We start from the raw sequence: 16250 nt of genomic DNA, 5'->3' as shown, positions 1-16250 counted from the left end.
CTGATTTTTTTTGTTTGTTTTTATCTTTCTAGATGCTCCACCAACTGGTCAGGCACACAATGTGAGAGGCCGGCCCCAAAGAGCAGCAAGTCTGATCATATCAGCACAAGTAAGTTTCTCAGATTAATATCTTGGGTGTTCCACATAGTATAGAAAGCATTGTTTTCTTTTTATACCGTTATTGCGGGAATTGAGTCTTGGAAAATCTCCTTTATGGAATTTTGCAAGAGATCTGCAATCCATATGTTTTTTGAAAGAAGAAGCACTGAGCTCTCACCTGGTGACAGGATCCAGCGTTATATGCTCTTTTAGGCTGTGAGGGTTTATCTCAAACGTTGGCCGTTTTCAGAACACACATCTGTAAACCTAGCTTAAGCTTTTCTTCGGAAATGTGCGTCAGCTGCAAAGGCTGCAGATATCACAATGGATGTGAGAATGCTTGGGGAGGAAAAGTAATTTCATGTTTTAATTAGAGTGTATTTTTCTTGAAGTGCATTCAGTGTGTTGTGGAAAAACAAACTTGGTTAGTCTCAAAGTGATGAAATATGTTAACAAGCAATTTTTAATAAAGATCATAGTTGATTCATTGCTTCCTTATCCTTGAACTACTGGTTTTGAAGTATATTAAAATATAGCAACATTTTACAAGTTTTTTTGTGTGTGTAGCTGTAGTCTTAGGACAGGTCCCTGATATGAAAATTTATCTACATCAGTATTTTGTGTCTATGTGTGTGTGTTCCAACAATTTTAAATGATTTTATAAAGATTTTCACAACAAAAGTCTTACATAAAGTTTCCCAATTCACACATATTATCACTAATGAGTGGAAAAATTTTGAGAAATCTGGAGTAACCATCAAGTGGGTAAATATATTCTTGAAGAGAAAAAATAATACCTCTGATTTATGAATGCTTACTTAGCAATTTTTCTCTAGTCTTTCACTGCTGGTGAGAGAGCATACATGAAAACAAACAAAAAATATACTATGGAATTTGTGAAAAAAGAAAGACATTGTCAAAATCAAAAGTATATGATTTTTGTACCTTAGACGTAGGCTCCCAGTGTTTGCTGATCTACTTGTTTGTTGTGCCTGTCCCCAAATAATTTATCATTGCTTGAAATTCTTCAAGTGACATTGTCTAAAGTTCCACCATTTAGAGATTAACTTGGGCTAGTAAGGATGACCATCTTTGAAAAATGGCAAATAGGTATAGAATAAATAACCTTAGAAACGAGTCTTTGCATTTGGAAAAGTGAGATATGTGATTCTGGTCATGGAGCATATGGTGTTACCTTAGAATTTGTGTGTTGTCTTTAGGAAGGGAAGGGAGAAGACTGTAGCAAAGCTATGGACACATAGTTGTAGGAATAGGGCACTAGGATTTGAGGAATTGGTTCATAAAATATAGGAGATGTGGAAAAATATACCTTGCCTAACTTGATATTGCAAAAGAAGAGCAAAAGAAAAAAATACTCTCTTCTCTCTCTTCCAGGATCATACTGACATTGGTACTAACAATTCTGGAGGAATGCTAATTTATATGATTTTGTGAACCAGTTATAAGACTCAACCATCATTAAGAGCATTTTTGTAATGAAAAAATGCATTTGAGTTACCAACCTGTAGAACATACTGAAGTAATAAGTTGAGAATTAATGAAGTCAGGGTACTTTAGGCTTTCTTTTATGATAATTTCTCAATTATCTAAGATAAATTAAAAACTTAGTCTTTTAGAGAATCAAAACAATTTTAAATATTGATAAAATTTTCTGAAAGAAGGAAACAGAGTAGAATGTCAATTGAATTTTCAATTTATGTATAAGGTCCATCTACAAGGGAAAGTTTTGTGTTTGGAAGATGATTTTGAGGAGGGGTGTGCCAGATGTATTTATTGAAAGGTGATGTTGCCAACCATTTGCATTGGCAACAAGCTCCCTTATAAGAAAAATGCCTCTAATTACATGCAACAGTTCTAAAATAGGAACTATCAGATGGAAGGAGGAGTTGCAAGTAGTTGTAACCCTTTTTCCAAAGATTCTGGTGCTCTTTCTTCCATCACTGATTTAAAGTCATTACATTTAATGGAAGTATCAACGCACATTGAAAGGGCTATTAGCTATGCAAATGTCAAATTATCTCAGATTTGAGCAAAGTTGACCACATAATGACTCTGTTAAAAGGTACTTATCATCAGACATTTGCACTTAGAGAAACTTGCCTCAGTAACTCTGAAAGGAGAGAAAAGGTAGTTAAACTGATCCTTCCTAAGGTAGAGGGCTATTTTTATTTTCTCACGTAAACTCCAGTGGTTTTGAATGGTTGTCAAATGTTCCCCGAACTTGGGCAGAAGTCATCTGTTCAATAAGAAAGATGGATACTATAGGAATGTGTTTTCAAATCTGCATTTCCACTTACAGTGAAGCATTCCATAATCATTGGACCTTGGCACAATCAAGAATATACTGCCTCTCTCAGCCTAACTGCTATCAACTGGCACAAGATTTACCTTTCTAATTGATGAACAGCTTTCTTAATCATCTCTGAGTAGTCGTACTGATGTTCTCTGGCCCTTGCGGTTTAAAGTATCTAAAGATCAGCCTGCCTGTGGAATTAATTGGCTCTATTATTCTAGAGCTTTCTGTTTAGTTTCCACTTGAAAAAGCAGAAACTTTTCTGAAGTTATTTGGAAGACTTTTAAACTAAGGATGATTAAATATTTATTTTATACTCCTGTTTTAGATTTACCTAAAGTTTTAAGGGAGTGGATGCTTAATGTTTGGATTTTGCTATTCATATCTGCTAAAATTAAGGAGGATAAAAATATACTCAGCATTTGTGGGGCAGTAATGTAATGATGCTGTATTTTACTCTAGTGACAACAGAAATGTGATATCTGTTAGGGGGTTATTCATATCTTCTATTTTCCTACTTCATCCTCATGTCTTTTATACCATCATGTTTTAAAACAGAAAAAAAATTAATTACGTTATACCAAGGAATTATAAATATAATTATAAATTGCAAATATATAGAGAAAAATGCAACAAAATAATGCCTCTGTCCTAATGATCCAAAAGCAAGTATTTATTGAGCCTCTACTAAGTGTCAAGTAATGTCTAGATCCCAGGGATGAATCAGTGAATAAGATAGTCAGTCAGTGCCTCTTCTCATGAAACTGGGGTGCCAGAGGGATAACAAAACAGTTAAACAAGAAAGCAAGCAAATAAGTAAACACGTAGAAAATAACTATGAGTCTTGATTGGATCTGTGAAGGAAGTAAAAAAGACACAGAAATAGAGAATGTTAGGGGAGAACTGAGGTCAGGAGTGATTTCTCTGAGATGGTGATACTTAAGCTCAGACTTGAATGATTAAAAAGGGGAGGAGACGCTAAGTGTATTTCAAACAAAAGAAACAGCAGATACAAGAACGCTGGAGTAGGAAAGAGCTAAACATGTTCAAGGGATTGAAAGAAAATCAGTGTACTGGCACCAAGGGGACAAGAGTGAGAGTAGTACAAAGTGAGGATGATTATACATGACCAAGATGATAAGCAGCCTCTCAAAGATCACTGGAAGGATAATCTTTGCTAAGTTTGGAACATGATATGTTCTTTATGATTTTTAAAATAAGTTTATCAAAATGCTTAAGAAACATCATCCAAATCACTATATATATAGAGAGAGAGACACACTCACATTTATACATATATGTAAACATAAACTTAAGAGCAGAATATATAGCAGCAAGTCAAAAGAGGTCAATGGTAATGATATAATTTATGCTTATATTTTTCTACTATAACTTCAATAAACAAAAAATTCTTTCTTTAACTTTCATGATAGTAAACTCTTCTGGTTTCCCTCCCAACCTCTTGAAACAACTCTGTCTTCTTTGTGAGATACTTCTTTTTTATCTCTTCTAGTTAACTCATTTTCCACATACCACTACATATATTCTCCTTGGCAATCCATAATTCTTTGATCTCGGTTTTCAACTCTTCGTTAATTACTCCCAAATTTCTATCCTCAATCCTGGTTTCTCTTCTGAGGCTGAGACACATATCCCACTGCACAATTGTTATATCCATATCGATGTCATCTCTGTCTATATCTATATATCTATATCTCTATACTACAGGAATCTGAAGCTCCGTGTTTCCCAAAATCATCTCATCCCCTTCTCCCACTCAACCAGCCATTTTTATACACCTTGTTTTGCCTTCCTGTCTATACACATAGCTGCAAAATCTACCTGGTTATCCAAGCAACACTTAAGTGTCACTCTTAACCTTCCTTCTTTATTAAGTTAAGTTAGACAATATAGTCCATAGATATGACTTCCTAAATTTCCTTCAACATCATCCTGTTTTTTAATAGCACAAATTCCCGGCTCATTTCTGTAGCTTACACAGCCCTTCCTAACATCCCCTTTGCTTTCCTCTACAGCCACATCTCCTTCTACCACCCTCCGCTCTACTCTCCATTCAGACTGTTGTTCCTTGATCTTTTCTCCTCCAGGTTTTCATACTTCTCTCCCTAGATTAATTCAGTATCTCCTCCTCCACTCCACCTGCATTCTCTTTCATGGAACTCATCCCTCAGGTCTCAAAGGCATACCAGTCCTCCTCCTCTATCCCAGATCTAGTCGGATTCTACTCCTCTATGTTTTCAGAGCAATACATACTTTCACTAGGGTAGTGCTCACCACTGTGCTAAATAAACCCATGTGTTTGTCATCTTCTAATATACGTCAAACAAGATGAGAAGAGGGACATTTCTATCCCCAGTGCAAAGTAGAGTAAATGTTGAGTGTGTGGAATATAGCAACACTTAAAATATATCTGCTAAGTGAGAACTGAATGTATAGTCCCTATGATATCCTAGGCACTGTGCTTTCTGCAAAACAAATATAGATAGCTTATGCCCTCAAGTTACAAATAAACTGATCTCTACAATATATGGTGAAAAGTGCAAAATAGAGGCAAGCACAGAGTCATATGGCAATATGTATTTTGAATTAGTTAATAAACATGTATTAGCACTTTCTGTGTGATAGACACAATTCTATTTACATTACTATGATGTATATATTAATGATAACACTCATTTTATAAATGTTAAGAATATAAATTTGCCCAAGCGCATGTTGCTAGTAAGCTGAGATTTGAACAGAGGTAGCCTGGCTCCAGAATCTATTATCTCAACTGTGATGCTGTACTGCCTCTCCCATTGAAAGGGTCTCCTCCACATAACAACTTGATAATACAGTTCTTCTTTCACTTGGAAAAGCATTATATAACGAGGCTACAGAACAATGTGGCAAAGAAAGACTGGCTCTATTTTCTGTGAGAAGTTTGTTGAGATTTCCCCTCCACCCAATAACAAGTTCAGAGTGTGCTTTTTTTTTTTTAATCTGTTTAGAACAGTCCACCAAAAGTATACTATTAAAAATATCACCTACAATAGATCTTGATTGTTATATGTTACAATATGATATTTACTGCCGTATATACTGCTTGGAAAAAATACTTATTTTGATAAATATCTCTACTATATTCTAAAAATATTCTAAAAATATATATAGTTGCTAGTTGTTTCCATGAATATAAACTAATTTACAAAAAATAAAGAAAAACTTGCTAAATTGCCACCCTGCATTATTTATTGGCTATACTAAGCATTATCGCAGTTACCTTGATAGGTTATATAAACATATAAGAATGCTAGGCTCTTAAACAGAGGGCTGTAATGTAAGGGATTGGAACTGCCATCTGTCATGGGAAAAAGAAAATGAAAAACAAAGTTCTTTGTTTTCTAGCATGCATAATTAACAGCATTTCTACCTAATAAGAATAAAAGAAACTATGTAGAACAAATAAAATCTAATATTCTAAATAATTTATAATTGCTTTGAGGGGAAAGTAACTTTATATACCTTAAAACTAGTATTGGTATATATTTTAAACCTACAAATTTACCACAAATTTTAGCAGAAAAAAATATAAATGATGAAGTGAGGATATTTATAAAGTTGTGATCAATCGGTTGAAGTCAGTTTATGAAGAAATCAAGCTGTTCACTGGTATTTAAAATTTGTGAACAAATGTTAATTACTATCCAAGGTGCCAGATTCTCCACTTACATTAATTACTAATAAATTACACATTCATATAAAGTTCAGTTTCCCAAAACCACGGAGGTAATGTAATATCAAACTCACTAAATCATATAGTGCTGGTAACAGCATGAAAAAAATAAAATGAGGTTTACATTTCAGAAACTGACTAAAGAAGGCAAGCCATATTTTTTCTTGCATGGAAGAGAGTTATTTGGTTATTTTAGTCAAGTTATTTTTGAAGTTCCAAATTGAAAGATAATCTTATATATGACATTTCCTTAATAAAGACTTTTTGGTATTTTGGTAAGTGATCTGCAATACGTACTACCTCACACAGATATCTGTGGCCAGAGCTGTTAAAACTGATCTATATTTCTATTTTAAATTCCCTAAGCAGCTGCTTATCATGCTTAATACTACCATTAATTTCTACCACAGTATTTTACATGTACACGTATATGCAGAGGAAAATTCATATATTTAATAACTCTTAACGTTTCATTCCTAAACCCTTCAAGATCCTCACATTAAATTTCAATTAGTTTGGGTGTTGCTTTGTTTCTCAGTTTAGCCAGTGATTAAGCTGACTTGACAGAATCAATGAGATACTTATTCCAAATAGACAAAGACTTTGTCTTATGGGCACTAGATATTTGTCTGTTGGAAACATGAGATTTAGGTACTTGATAGAGCTTCTTAATACTCTCCTGTTATTAGGCAGCCCTTGCATTCAGTTTTCTTCCTGCTTAAGTGACATATGGCCCTAGGTGTATCTTACTGTGGATCACATCATCAGTAAAAGGGTATTGTCTCCTTCTTCTTTAGAAAAAAAAGATTGCTCTTATTGCCAACCTAGAAATGGAGGGGAGGGCGGAGGTTCTCCTCAGTTTTACTTCTCCCCTATGCTCAGATGCATAAAGACTAAGACCCACTTTCTAGGACCACTTTTGAAAATCTATTCCATAGTTCTGTTATTCCATTTTGAAGATGAGTGATATAACCTAAGATCATTCTTATAAAGAGGGAAAGTGGACATTTACAACATAAGCCAAACACTTAAATGTGGTTTGCTGAAACTATTCTGAAACTGGAATTTGAGAAAGAGAATCCGCTTTGTCCCCCTATTTTGTTGAATCAAGCTAAGAGCCCTATGTGGTAGGTCTTCATGTCTCTATTTTAACGGGTAAAGAGCATGAGCCTCAAATTTTAAATAACTTTTCCAAGGTCTCACTTCAGGTAAGTGGTGAAACTGATATTTAGGCCTATGTCCATCCAAATCCAAAACTGTTGCCCCTTTTGTTTTACCAGGCTGCCATCTAACTTGCCACATGTACTCATGGCCAGGGAGTATTTATAGCTAAAGGAAAAAAACTAAGGGTGGAAATATGGCCAGGGAAGTTGTGGAAATGTGTGTTCAGTCACAGTTTCTTTACTTAACGTCATTGCAAATAAATGTGTCTGGTGAGAATCAGAGTCAGACTGACAAAGAAGTCATTATTTCTAACCTCAAGGTATTTAACTGTAACATATAAATGAAAGATATCTAAAGAAACATTTCCAGCAAATCAAGTATTTAATAAGAAAGTGATTTTCCAGTAATGTAGTTATGAACTAGGAATATAGACATTTGGCCTAAGCTTTATTTTTATTATGTCAATTGTCAAATGATCTGGTGTAATAAAGTGTTCAGTTATATCAATCTTGTCTTCATTTTATTTATGTGTTCATCTATTCATTCATTTCTTTTTCAGGAAGCATAGCCATCATTGTGCCTCTCGTCCTCTTGGTGACTTTGATAACCACCTTGGTAATTGGTTTAGTGCTTTGTAAAAGAAAAAGAAGGTAAGATGCAATGTTCTAGACCAACAGTAAATAAATTACACAAATAGTTACAGAAACTGATTTTTTTTAAGAAAATTTCTTAAAGTAGGGTTTACATATTCCAACTGCAGAATTCTATGTTTTTTGAACCATTTTATCCCTCTACTTCATTTTAAGTGATTATAATTTAGACAACCTTTCCCTTATGTTATATTGATGGAATGGCTGCATTTGCATATTCCAACAAAAATAACAAGGGAGTTATTAAACATTCAATAGAATTTTACATTTGTGGTAGTGTTTCCTTGAAACAGCAAGAGTCTCTAAAGAGCATTCTATAATATTAATGTGTAAGATTAGTAATGTCAATAAAATGATAATGACTATGTATTGTATGTCACAAATTGTGCATTTTATTCACAAATTACATATTCGTTGATTTTATATATTACTGGAAGTATCATTATTTCAACTTATACGAATATGCAGTTAAAAGATCTATAAGGGGGCTTCCCTGGTGGCGCAGTGGTTGAGAATCTGCCTGCCAGTGCAGGGGACACGGGTTCAAGCCCTGGTCTGGGAAGATCCCACATACCGCGGAGCAACTGGGCCCGTGAGCCACAATTACTGAGTCTGCGCGTCTGGAGCCTGTGCTCCGCAACGAGAGGCCGCGATAGTGAGAGGCCCGCGCACCGCGATGAAGAGTGGCCCCCACTTGCCGCAACTGGGGAAAGCCCTTGCACAGAAACGAAGACCCAACACATCCATAAATAAATAAATAAAATTTTTAAAAGAAAAAAAAAATCTATAAGGAGTGAGTTGTCTGTGGGGTTATTATCTGGAAGCTAGAGTTTGTGAGTCAGTTTTTGAATTATGTAAAAGAGGATTTTAGCCACATGACTTGAGGATTGAAAGTTTATCACTGTTTTTTTATAGACGTTTTTCAGGAACGAAAGGGAAAAAGTAGAATTTTAAAGGGCAATCGATTAGTGAATATTCAGTTTCAACTAATGTGGTATTAGCTATTTACAAGGAATATGTTCCAAGTGCATTTTTTATTGTTAAATCTAAATAATTTGGGAAAATCATGTATTACATTCAGAGTTTTTGTTCCTCTGTGAATCAATAAATGTCATTTATTTTCAGTGTATTTTATTTAAGAATGTTCCATCAGTTATGTTAAAATGTCATTAAATCTACAAACACTACAGTTTCATGCACCACACTGTGATATTTAGACAACTCACACAATGTTCACTTATTCTAGGACAAAAACTATAAGAAGACAACCTATTATCAATGGAGGAATAAACGTAGAAATTGGCAATCCATCTTACAACATGTATGAGGTGGATCATGCTCACAGTGACGGAGGTCTTTTAGATCCTGGCTTTATAGTAGATCCAGCGAAGGTAAAGTGTTAAGATGACGGACCGTGAGCACGAACATTCTTGAGTCATTTCTCTATAAAATGGTTCTGAATTTCATCATTATTTCTTTTATCTGAAGTTAGATTAAAGAACTTTAGGATACATTGAATTGTATAGTCTCTTCTAAAGAAAAAATAAAATTATGGACTGCATTCACCCGAAGCACGAAGTTAATGTAACGTGTTTTGGAAAATAATATTTATTTATTCACTTAGTTTATAAACATAGCTTATTTAAAATAATGTCTTATTCAAATGTGTTGAGGTGCTGGCACATCTAAATATACAGCCTAGTGTAAAATTAGTGATTTATTTTTAATAACAAAAAGAGTACAGTATTTCATTGCCAAAATAAGTACTTTATTTCCAATAATGTTTTATTGAAGAGTCCACTAAGCTGTGTTCTTGGATTTGTTTGTAATCAAATCACTTTTAAACAATATTTTTCTACCTACTGTAATATCCTTCTTATTGATTTGAGACATACCATTGATATATATAGCCTAAAAATCCACAGTCTTTTTTTAGTTTCTATTAGTTCATATTACTGAATGCTCAGTTTGGAAGCTTTCATAAGAAATAGATAAATGATACAACTATCTAGAGAAACTTGCAAAGATTCTCTTCACTGTATAATCGGAATATTTTGCATGATAATTATAGAATATTTTAAGAGCATCAATTGAATTAATGAATTAAGAGCATCAATTTGCTAGTATGGTATGACATTTCTTAGCTTATTTGTTCATTCATTAAATGGTTATTTATATTCTGATACATCAAAGGTATTTTGTCCAAAATGCACCATAATATTAAATAATTGCAACGATCACATGGCTTTGCACTCATAGCAACATGTGTTCCCAAAGAAACTGAATAGGTCCCATATATTCAGTCTAGTTCTGAATCCACGGCTTTCTAAGCCTAAAATTGGTGGTCTGAAACTGAAGAAGTATTCATTTCTATGAAAAAAAATCAATCATTATTGCATAGATAAGTTTTTACCCTATCAGAAGATATTGTATACTTTTTTTCCTCATTAGAAATAATTTTTTAGTCACTCTAAATTATTAATTCAGTTACTAACTCCTACATTTGAAGTTGTTTATGAAATAAACCCTGGTAACCTAAGTTTCAGTGTTTTGTACCTGAAATTGAAAAACTAAACATACTGTGCATGTCGTTTGATAATTTATATAGGAGAAAGACATCTTAAATAATAGACTTCTCATATTCTATGAATTTTTCTTAGGAATAAAATACAGTGTCTGTAAATATAATATGAACTGATGAGGATATACCTTATACACTTTTTATGAGCAGGAGAGTTCTCATTTTCCCCATCATTTTATTTCTAGTGATAGAACTAAGCCTATTTTGGATACTTAAAGGGACTAGCTTTTTAATATTCCATTTAATTTTTTAAATATTTACTCTAGGAAGATAAAACTATGCTTCAGTGCCCCTCAAATATATGTTTAATGTATTTAGCAAATAACATTCAGTAAATATATATTTACTAATTTTCTGACTGATTGACCAAAATTACACTAAATGTGACTTAGATGGCTGATTCTAGCTGACTCCTGATGTTTGAAATGTAAATATGAATTGTTGCCTAAGAAGTAACTGCAGAAAATACATTTATAGGTATAGACGATTTTGAAAAGCAGGTAGCCACACCAAAGCAACGTTCATGATGAAGTGTTTTTCATAGAGTATTCACTTGTTACAATGGTTTGATATATTCATGATGTGATCAAATACAAATTGCATTACACATAAAGAAGATTTTTGTGGCATATTTTCATTATTTTCAAAATGGGTAAAATTTCTCCTTCAATGGTACCTTAAAAATCAAATGAATTGAAATAATAAATTTTATTAAAAAAAGATTTGTCTATGGAGGCAATCACAGAATAGTTTGAAGAGTTCATAAAAGGGGAATTAGTACCTATTGGTTTTATACAAATTCATCTCAATCCTTACTTAGATTGTTTTTAATACCTTCTAAATGAGACCTTTGTGGGGGAAAATAAAGAGGCAATACTGACCTGATTTTATATTTAAAATTTTTTTCCTGGGACCTTTGCCCTTGTCCCAAACTTTATGATCATTCATTGTTAAGAGTTGATAGTTACAATTTTGAAAAATATGTATGTTCATTAATATTTTAATATTCTTCAACTTTTCATCTAGCTTTTTAAATTCCTTTTTGGTCACTAATAACTATTCATTCTATCATGAATATGAGTGTACCAGAGTGACTTATTCTGCCCTTAGACCCAAGAAAGTCTAAAGCCATTGATCTTGCACAGAGTTTAGTGAGCCAATCTGATTCCTAATTAATTTGCTTTAAACTAGAGAGTCAGATTTAACAAAAAACAGATAATTTGTTTTGATATATCGAATTTTAAATTTGATTTGTATATTCTAAAAATATAGAGGTCATGAACCTTTAATTAGAACCAGTAAGATAAATATTTGACTTTACAGAATGGGCTCCTATCAGAACTTTTCAAAGTGACAAACCTTAAGTGAAGGAGGCTGATGCATTTTTCATAGGACTGATAGCGACAATACGCTTTTTGGGGGGAGAGAATGAAGTTAAATAAATAATGGAGGTTTCTAGGTGAATGGTATGTCTATAAGTAAGCTAAACTAAGAGAAATGTATACTGTGAATCACAGATCTAATATTAATAGTTATTTCATAAATTATTGAAACTACCATGAACACATTGTTGATGCCCCAGGGCTGAAGAATATATCTTATTTTTATGACTTAACATGAGTTTATGTCAATGAAAACAGTTCCATGATATTAGATCAGAAACTAAAATTCTCTGTTTACACACAGCCCAGGTATATAGGGGGAGGGACCAGTGCTTTCAAGCTTCCACACACAGCGCTGCCCAGCTACCTAAACTCTGATTTGAAAGGACCACTAACCGCTGGGGTGAGAGAAAATTCATTATTCCATATCCATTCCATCACAGAACTCCTCACAATCAAAGATGATTACTAGACTTAGATAGGGGCTTATCCTTAATGATTTTTTAATTAACAAAAGATTTCAAAACAGCATTAAAATTGGGGGCCTAAGTGTCCTGCGTATGCAAGATTATATATGAAACGTTATTTTCGGCAAGTTATTCAGTAGAAATATCTCTTCTTCTAAATCTGAAAATGTTAAAGCTCCTTAACAGTAAACATGAGCATTTGCTATTGTTAGAACAGAAATCTCTAGCCAGAAATTTAAGCTGAATAGTTTAAATTTATGTTTGGCTTGGTTTATTTTCTATTAAGACGCTTTGTTTAGTATATACAAATTTGATATCCTTTTAAATAAAAATATAATACAAAATGTGGCATTATATGGAGAAATTAGAAATGGTGTATGAAACCATTCTTGAAAACTTTTTAAGTAACTAGTGTCTAGAGAAAGGTGCTTTGTCTAAAGTTGCATGGTTCATATTGGAAAGAAGAGGGATTAAAGACAGGTATCAAGATTCCTAGGATTTATGTCACCCTTGTACCTCTCTCCCATCAACTGTTTTTCATTCTCATTTTTTTATCATGTTTGTCTCATTTGCATGGCTCAAAAAATATAATATTTCTTTGTTATGACTAAGATTTAACGTTCTATTTTGGAAAGACAAAATTTTAAAAAGCCAACTAGGTAACAATCTCAGGTTAAGTTGCAACTATTAAAATAATAAACATTGTATATGTTTTTCAAATGAAAGAGATCATTTCTGCATGTCTCAGTTCTACCTCAAAGTGATGCAAGTATCTATGAAACTTAGAATGACTGTGTCCTTCACAATTCTTTAGAAGAATCCAAAAATATTTCCAATAATAAGTACATAGAGATTGTTTGAAGCAAAAATACTGTCTGTATTTTTTAAAGTTTACACAACTAATGTAGTTTACTTTCATTTTTCTCAGTTTTTTTTTTTTTTAATTTCATGTTGAAAAATTACAAGCACCAAGCAGTTAGATGACCAAGCAAAAAGATGGCAGCACATCTTTCCTGCCACTGCAATAGCATTAAGGGGAGAAAACATGGACTGGAAATAAGACAATTTGGTTTAATGTTCTGTACTTTTAAATAAAGTCGCAGTGACTATAGCTTTCATGAAGATTTCTTCAGGCTTTCAATATTATGTCAAAGCTCCCCTTAGGTTCACAAGTTAACTGAAAAACATACAATTATGTTTTTATCTAAAACGATGCTAAAGTCGACGAAAGCCTGTAAACAGAATTTAAATTACATTTATATAATTACTATTTAGTAAGTTAAATGAAATGCATATAAATGTTGTTAACAGTAAAAGATAGACATCATAGAAAATAACAAATTCATGTGGTCAAAACAGGTAATAAAACTATATTTATTTTTCTCCTTCAGCCAACAAATTACTCCAATCCAATATATGCGAAATTGTATATGGATGGGCAAAACTGTCGAAACTCCTTAGGAAGTGTTGATGAAAGGAAAGAACTGCTTCCAAAGAAAATAGAAATTGGGATAAGAGAGACAGTGGCGTAATGAGCGATACCTTTTATATACTGTATAAATGTATAAAATGTAAGGATTACTTTTGTATGTTCCAACAGTATTATACTTGTTTTGGGATCAGCATTACCTCTTCCTTTATCTTTTTTCTGGTCAATTGTTTTCTGAGTTTTCTGGGTTTTATTTTTTGCTGATGACTACTGATTGACCATTTGTATGGTATTTTTATGAAAAAGAACTGCACTACAGTACAATTTACACCAATGCTGCTGATAAGACACACCTTTGAATTTGTTAAAATTAAAAACAACATATTCCTTTGTAGTGTGAATATGAGCAATCTATTTTATATGAACTTTTTTTGGTTCTACTTAATCAACAAAGATAATCTCTGCACTTTTTCATTATACAGTCTGAAAGCTGTAATACAATATCATTTAATTTTCTGTTTAGATTGATGGAAAAATGATTGAATGGTCAACTCTCTTCTTTGTGCCCATTAAGACTGATTCAGACTGCTGAAAATATATAGCCCTCACAAGTTCAGCATAACCAGCTTTGAAATTAGTCTTAGGTTGCCAAGTGAGAATTTTGACAAAAATCCTTTAAAAATTTATAAAAGTAATAATTTGCATGAATACATATGACTACATTTTCCAAAATTTAGTGGACTCTATTGTGATATACTAAAAGTATACACCCTATAAACAATAGTTATATTTAGGTAGTAGAACATAGCAAAATTATAATCAAAAGTGGAAAGAACACACTTGCTATGGGAGAAGACATTTTGTTTTCCCTCAGTCCTGAGGTAAATAGCCAGCCTAGAGCACAACAGGGCATTGGGCACTTATGTCTTAGGAATTTCTTCCCAGTCACGCGCGTTTTGTGGAAGATTAACCCAACCCCTTAACACACAGAACACTAAAGAATACTATATAAGCACACAAATTGATGACACAATTTCAATTATGTGAATGCATTCTCTGCGAGATCAAAAGGAAGAGGCAAGGCAGCCATTATGGTATAGAGTAATCGGTAAATATTTTCAATATACAATATGACTAATCTATTATTTGCCCTATCCAAAATATATTCTTAAGGGACTTTCCAAGTTTTGGAAAAACAATTACCTGCCCATAATCAAAGGTGGAGAGTATACATGCTGACCAGTTACTCTGGTACTCCGATTTCTTCTGGTTATACAAAACACATGGACCCCATTTACTTGTCTGTTTTCAAATTTCAATTGAAACACACATACGATTTATTTAAGTTGTATAAAAAAGTATAGCATTTTTATACAAATATCTTTAAAGGCACAAAAGATTTATTCACAAGGTATGGAGGGCTTTTTGTTCCTCTGATAGACATGACTGACTTTTAGCTGTCATAATGTATTAACAGATGAAATATGTTTGTGGTTGCTCTTTATCCCTTTGTACAAGCATTAAAAAAAAAAAAAAACACTGCTGTTTTATAAAGAGACTTTTTGTTGTACTATGTGCATGCATACTACCTATTTCTAAACTTTGCCATATTGAGGCCTTTATAAACGATTGATTTATGTAATACTAGTGCAATTTTGCTTGAAACAATGTTATGCATATCATAAACTTTTCCAGGTTCTTGTTTAAGTACATTTTTTAAATTGAACAGTATTTTTCATTTTGGTTATAATAGTCATTTTGCCTATGTTTCTACAATGAAGTGTTAAAATACTTTATAAAAAACTGTTGACTGGCTTATTTAAATGAAATTCTACATATTTAAGTGCTTGTGTTGGGTAGTTTTTGAAAAAATTATTTTCTTTATGGAGTTTAACGTTCTTAGGAAGTTATTTTAGTAAACATGAGACATGATTTTTGTTGTATCCTTAGGACATACTCCTTGGGGTAGGACTGATTTCATTGCATCATTTTTCAAATCACAATGAGAAGGCATTTTCTCTCTTCTTGAAGTAGAAGCACATCCCTTACTTTTTCCTTTTCCCCGCCATACATTGCTCATCATGGACGCCATGTTGCAATAGAAAGAAAGATAGGTTATATACACAGTAGTATGACAATTGTGTTGAAATAAGCCAAAGTTCTTCCTGCTCTTTCCCGTTCTCAAAAAATGTACTTTAAAGAAAACTCAGAATCCATTAGATGCTGTGTAGACATTATTTTGTAAATGGAATAGTTATTAGTGTACCTACTTGGAGTATTTGACTAGAGATGCAAATGCAGGAGGGTCTGATTGACTGGAGCTATCATTGAGTTGTATTATCTGAAAGGGTCTTTGTATATCAGAGCTTTATGACCGTAGCTGACATTATCATTTGAAAGAGAAGAACCCACAGATTGGAATGACCTC

The 16250-nt window shown here is 33.0% G+C and overlaps 1 protein-coding gene across 1 annotated transcript in view; it reads left to right on the top strand.

The window, feature by feature from the left end:
- LRP1B (LDL receptor related protein 1B) overlaps positions 1 to 13925 on the top strand; it is a gene marked incomplete at its 5' end in the record, with an annotated part of 1521642 nt that extends 1507717 nt beyond the window's left edge. The window contains 5 exons of the mRNA XM_061199746.1: positions 33 to 109; positions 7873 to 7963; positions 9210 to 9354; positions 12231 to 12329; positions 13785 to 13925. Of these exons, the coding sequence (XP_061055729.1) occupies positions 33 to 109; positions 7873 to 7963; positions 9210 to 9354; positions 12231 to 12329; positions 13785 to 13925 (553 nt within the window). The remainder of the gene's footprint in view (positions 1 to 32; positions 110 to 7872; positions 7964 to 9209; positions 9355 to 12230; positions 12330 to 13784) is intronic.
- Between the last annotated feature and the right edge of the window lie 2325 nt (positions 13926 to 16250).

Source organism: Eubalaena glacialis, chromosome 1 (assembly GCF_028564815.1).
Source record: "Eubalaena glacialis isolate mEubGla1 chromosome 1, mEubGla1.1.hap2.+ XY, whole genome shotgun sequence".
Lineage (NCBI taxonomy): Eukaryota > Metazoa > Chordata > Mammalia > Artiodactyla > Balaenidae > Eubalaena > Eubalaena glacialis.
Note: the sequence above shows the minus strand (reverse complement) of the source record. Positions and strands in the feature narration are given on the sequence as shown.